We start from the raw sequence: 6,000 nt of genomic DNA, 5'->3' as shown, positions 1-6,000 counted from the left end.
AGAGATGTCAGCCATTTGTGTCTTCATTGTACAACCAGCACAAGTGAACACTTGACCACGGGTGTTCCTGCATTGTTGTTCTGAACTTTTATGTGTATTAACAACTAATTTATTGGTGATGACTGACTCATGAGTGAGGCAGAGAATGATGTTGAGGGATGAATCCAATTAACACTGGACATGTCTCCGGAGCCAGGACTGAACTGCATTCACAATAAATCATGTAGCCTTGGGGTACGAGAAGGGAATGGATTCACCCTCTGAGAGCTAAAAAAGAATTTTAGGAAATTCTCATCTCCCCGGCCCTTCAGACCTTGGTCATTTCCTTAGTCTTCCCAGAGAATGACAAAGTTTCAGAAAGCCTATCTGAGGAAGGTGAAGGGCAGTGAGAGGGTGCACGGGCGGAAAAGCCCTCTCAAGAGTGAAGTGGGCCTTCCCCTCGAGCTCTCCAGATGGGGCGTTCCAGATGGGGCGTCCCAGATGGCACCAGCGCAGTCCTGTTCTCAACCAGGATCCCGGACAAAGACCTAGAGATTTAAGCGGACGGCAGGCCAAGCTCTGGCCTAAGCATGAGGCTTCTGTTTCCCAGGAGATGAGGGTTTGCCCATAACTTCGTAGATTTCAAAAAGAAGAAAAAGGTCTCAGGGCACCGGAAAAGGTGTATTTGGGTTGAGGGCGTGGGCTCAGAATCGGGTCTACCTCGAACGGGATGTGAGACTTCGGGAAGACTGCTCGGCCTTTCCAGGGCTTTAAATGGAGCTAAAGTGTACACGAGATGACGTTCGCCCGGTACTTAGGAATATGGGGCGTGACGTTCCAAGCGGACAGTTGGAGCCAGGGAGACCAGATAGTGCTGCAACACGAACCAGCCCCTGAAGAAGCTCGGTCAGCCAGCTGTACACCGCTGCCAACCCCAGAAGCCGATCAGATGCGCCCCGAAACCTCATTTCCGCGAGCCAAGGGGCGGGGCCGGTACCGGGTGCGGAAGTCGCTCCAGGGGTCACTGGGAAGTGTAGTTTTCCAGACAGAGGCGCTCAGAGGGAGGGTCACAGTAGGACCAGGCACTTTTCTCGGGAGCTTCTACGTATTTTATGCACGTGGTTAAGAAAAAAGAGGGAGAATTCAGGTGCCACAGCGGCCATTCTCCAGTGACCGGAGCGTGTTACTCAGAAACGGATCCGTCAGAGGCCAATGGGAGCTGCCGGCCATCAGGGCGCGCCTGGTGGCGCCGAGCATCCTGGGAGGTGTGGTCCGGGCGCAGTGCCGAGGATTCGGGGTAGTGTAGTCCCGGCGCCCCGCTGGAGGAGCTCCCCAGCTGGTGGCTGGAGCGACCCCTTGTTCTTTGGTGGCGCTGGTGAGTGAGGCTCCCGCGGGACCCTTGCCGCAGCCGTACCCTTTTCTGCGCGGAAAGGAATGTCCCGAAAGGCTGGACTATGGGCTGAATTTGGGGACCGTGCGGGTGGCGCGGGGTTGGTGATTGTGGTGGGAACGCGCTGGCGTGGCGCAGGCCGTCCTCTCCTAGATGTCTTATTTTGGGGGTGTGGGCGTGCATCTCTGGGGAGTTGGGTGAAGCCCATCCGTGAAACTGGATGGTGATGGGTGGGGGACCGGGCTATCTCTCCTAGGGTTCTTGTGGGTGGGGACTGGTTCGGCTTTGGCTGAAATCGGGAAAGGGGGTCGCTCGCTCATGCCATAAGTCCCCGGTTTTGGGGAGTTGAATAAATAAGCTTTTAAGGGAGCTGGTATTTCCCAGGTGGCGGAGCGGGGACCATCCCTGGGGCCATGTGTCCCCCAGGCTTTGGTCGGTTGAGGGCTAGTCTCTTGGGGCCCCAGTGTTCTTCGGCTTTGCTGGAGTGGAATGAGGAGCGGTCTGGCTTGACCAAACAAGCCAGGGTTAGACTGGATCTGGGGTGGCCATTTTGCCGCGATCTTAGGGTTTCACTTTGGTTGGTCGCCCCCGGATTCAGGCCTTGGAGGAGGAAGTCTGGCTGGGACCCACAGGACAGGTTTTTTCCAAAGGTCCCAGGGACCGTCACTGATCGCAAGAATTACGGATTCCCAGGCCCCTCGTGTGGTCAGGCTTTGGGATTTTACATTCCATTTAATTTTTTATTGCGGAGAAATTTCGAACAGCCAGAAGTAGATAGAACTCTATAGACCAGATCTCCATCACTCAGATTCAACACTTAACACCTTATGACCAATCTTGATTCATCTCAGAACGGACACAGAGAATCCTTGCAACCCACAGAGTTCACTGTCACTGCCCTTACTGTGTAAGAGCACGGTCTCCACAGCCACATTTCTTCTGGGCTCTGTCACTTTATAGCTGTGTCACCTTGGGCAAGAGGCTGACTTCACTGTATCTTAATTTTCTCGATTTAACCTAAAGAGGATAATAGCATCTATCTCATTGGGTTGTTGAAAGGATAGAATGAGGTGAAACTCCTACAGTGGCTGTAACAGGCTCTGGTTTATACTAACTACTCAGTGAATATTACCTTTCTTTAATAACAGGCACAGAGGTCACCTCATGCTCAGCATCAACAGCATGTTAGGGCAGGTTGTGCTTTCAGCCTGTATCCCAGCTGTGTTCCCAGGAAGCTGCCCACAATTCTTTTCTCCTTTTCTTCTGTGGCAGGTTCATTCCTGATGCCGCTAAGGAAGAGGAGGTGCTGCCCTACTGGAGTTTGAGGATTTCCCTTGATTTTCTTGATCGCTTTTTGTTCTTGTTCTGCCTCCCTGTGGCTCCTGTCTGCCCAGAGAGGACTGCCTGCTGGGGAAAGGGGGTACTCCTGAGCTCCTGACAGCCTAGCTTCAGGTGGGTGCCACTTACCTTTTGCATTTCGAACTATGAGTGGGTTTCCTTTGCCTAGCTTTGACATCTGTGTTCTACAGTGTCCCATCCAGCGATCAGGGCCCCAGCTGTTTCCTTCGGGAAACTAGGCTTGTTTTAACAGTGATCATTTTCACAGGGAATATTTTTCAGAGCTGATGCCCTCATTCATTACACCGATATTCTTCCCCTACATTCCTTCTTTCAGTATTTGTTCAGACTGCTCATTCCCAGGGCTTGTCAGATGCTGTGAAGTTGTCAACATTCTGTTCTTCTCTCTTCCAATACTCTCACTTACTCTTTTCCCTGCTAGAGTGTTGGCAGCAAATCCCAGTTATATCATTTCACCTGGCTATTGCCTTCAGGAGGCATCTCTAACACGTAAGGACTTCCTTTTAACATAACCAGAATTTCATTGTTATACAGTTACATTGTTAGTTATATTTTGTTATACCCAACAAAATTAATAACTTATTAATATCATTTAATATCTAGCTCATATTAAGTTTTCCCCCATTGTTAAAAAAAAAACTTTTTTTCCACCAGTCAGAACTGGAAACAGCATCCCAGTTTTCCCTATCTCTGCCTCATTTCTCCTCGTACTTCTTCTGATCTTGCTGATCTGTTCTGACAGCTTTATAACTTGATATAAGCTAAGCTATACCTCTGAGTTTTCCTTGCATCCTCGTTTCCAAACTTACTTCCCATTAGAAGTTGTGTCCTCCTGGCCGGGCACGGTGGCTCACACCTGTAATCCCAGTACTTTGGGAGGCCAGGGCAGGCAGATCACCTGAGGTCAGGAGTTCGAGACCAGCCTGGCCAACATGGTAAAACTCCATCTCTACGAAAAATACAAAAATTAGCCAGGCGCGGTGGCACACACCAGTAATCCCAGCTATTCAGGAGGCTGAGGCAGGAGAATGTGTTGCCTGGGCAACAGAGCGAGACTCCATCTCAAAACAAAATTTAAAAAGTTATATTCTCCCATTCCACCTGTTCATTCTTCTTGATTCCTTTTCTTTCCCTTTGTCTCCATTTCTGCACTGCCCTAGCTTCCTGTCTCTTCTTCGCCTTCTTGCCTTGTCTTTCCTCCCATTTAGAGCTGAACTCCTTGAAAGAATTATGTATGTTTGTTGTCTCCATTGCTATCCTTCTGTTATCTTTTGAATATTCTAGTAAGGATTTTTCAGGTGATATCAAAAAATACTGTTGTCAGGGTTACCAGTGTTCTCCCTGTCACAATCAGGCCACCATCAGTTCTCAGCAACATTTGATGTAGTTGTTTACATCCTCCTTCTTAATATAACGTTTCACACAGTTGCTCTTGGCACTAGGTCTTCCTGGTTTTCCTCCTAACTCGTAGGCTGCTCCTCCTTTGTCTCCTTTGCTGGCTCTTCCTTCTCTCCCAAATTTCCATCATGGAAAAGGCCCTGCTTCAGTTCCCTGACCTCCTGTCTTCTTCAGCTATACTCTCTCCTTGGTTCTCCCATTCATTCTCAAAGCTTTAAATGCTATCTGTTTGAGGCTCAGCCTAGAGCTCTGCCTGCAACTCCATATCCTGGTCCCCTACTGTCTCCACATTTCCACTTGGATTTTTTTTTTTTTTTTTTTTTTGGTGAGACAGGAGTCTCACTCTATCGCCCAGGCTGGAGTGCAGTGGTGCAATCTCGGCTCACTGCAACCTCCGCTGCCCGGCTTCAAGTGGTTCTCATGCCTCAGCCTCCTGAGTATCCGGGACTACAGGTGTGCGCCACCCCACCTGGATATCTTACGGGCATCCCAAACCTAATGTGTGCAACAAGAAACTCTGATCACCTTCCCTGAACATGTTCCACCCCAGTGGTATATAGACCATTCTTTCAAGAGTTTATCTTGGAGCAGAGGCATTTCAGCTCCTTCCTTCAGACTACTTGGAGTCATCAAGGAGTCATCCTTGATCTTTTCTTGTTCTTACACCGTCATCCACACTGCGGATATCTGGACTCTGACCGTTTCCGTGCTCTGCTGCTTCCATCATGGTCCAGGCCACCATTTCATCTGGATGATCACAGCCTTTGAGTGGTCTCTTTGTTTCTGCCTGTGTCCTGCTAAGGTACATTAACCAGTGGAGCAACTAGAAGGATATTTTAAATGCAAATCGAATCGTGTCATGTGTTTGCTCAAAACCTTCCAATGGCTTCTCATCCTAACCAAAGTCAAAACCAGTATCCTACAAAGCTAGGTCTGATCTCCCCACACTTACTCTTAGACTTCATCTGCACCACACTATTTCAGTCACTCTGCACCAGCCACAGTGAACTGTCCATCCCTTGACCATGCTAGCCTGACTCTTCCTTGCATCAGGGCCTTTGCACTGGCTGTTCTCTTGGCCTAGATGTTCTTTTGAAAGTTATTCCCTTGGCTTTTCACATTCTTGAGATTTTTACCCAGTCACCTCAGAGATGCCTTCCCAAATCACCCTGTTTAAAATTCTAAAATCTCACCCCACTTCTGTGACTATCCTTTCCCCTTCCCTGCTTTATTTCTCTTCATGTCATTCATCACTTTCTGGTACATCGTGTATTTTATTTATTCATGTAATTGGCCCATCTTCCTCCTCTAGACTTTCATGTCAGTGAGGGTGTTTTTGCCTTGTTCACTTCTATATCGCCAGGATTTAAAAAGTGCCTATCACATAGTAGGAGCTTAATAAATACTTGCCAAAGGAAGGAATAATCCAACCTGTATATGTAAAGCTAATTCTGGGAGTAATGGATGAGGCAGACTAGGATGTTGGGAAATGGTCTACAGAGACTGTTAGGAGGCTTTTGCCATTGTCCTAGTGCTCCAGCTGGTGAAGGGGCGGGGAGGAATTGAGAGAGTTGGCAGAGGTGGAATCAATTAGCCTTGATAATTGGTTTGATATGGAAGGTAGGAAGAAGTAGTCATGGGACTGAGTAAGCGCCATGGATGACAGGAAGGTGCTTCTGTTATTAGGTAAGCTGAAAGAGAGAAGGGTTCTGGTTATTGACTGCTGCACAACAAACCACTCTAAAACTGAGTAGCTTAGGAGAGCAACTATGTTTTAATCTCTCACAGTTCTTTGGGTTTACCCAAAGTGGATGTGATCAGTTGAGATGTGAGTGACGCATCTTGCTATGGCTGCAGTCATTTGGGGACTCATT

The 6,000-nt window shown here is 48.4% G+C and overlaps 1 protein-coding gene across 5 annotated transcripts in view; it reads left to right on the top strand.

Moving 5' to 3' along the window:
• The first annotated feature begins 471 nt into the window (after positions 1 to 471).
• The window catches only part of ZNF133 (zinc finger protein 133), a 28,778-nt gene continuing 23,249 nt past the window's right edge, over positions 472 to 6,000 (top strand). For 3 of the 5 annotated variants that reach the window (XM_033185521.1, XM_033185522.1, XM_033185520.1), the window contains exon 1: positions 472 to 979. In XM_033185521.1, coding sequence (XP_033041412.1) covers positions 776 to 979 — 204 coding nt within the window. In that variant the 5' untranslated portion in view covers positions 472 to 775. Of the gene's footprint in view, positions 1,355 to 2,641; positions 2,822 to 6,000 lie in introns of all 5 variants that reach the window. The other 2 variants (XM_033185524.1, XM_033185525.1) reach the window with 2 other exon arrangements.

Source organism: Trachypithecus francoisi, unplaced genomic scaffold (assembly GCF_009764315.1).
Source record: "Trachypithecus francoisi isolate TF-2019V2 unplaced genomic scaffold, Tfra_2.0 Lachesis_group21, whole genome shotgun sequence".
Lineage (NCBI taxonomy): Eukaryota > Metazoa > Chordata > Mammalia > Primates > Cercopithecidae > Trachypithecus > Trachypithecus francoisi.
Note: the sequence above shows the minus strand (reverse complement) of the source record. Positions and strands in the feature narration are given on the sequence as shown.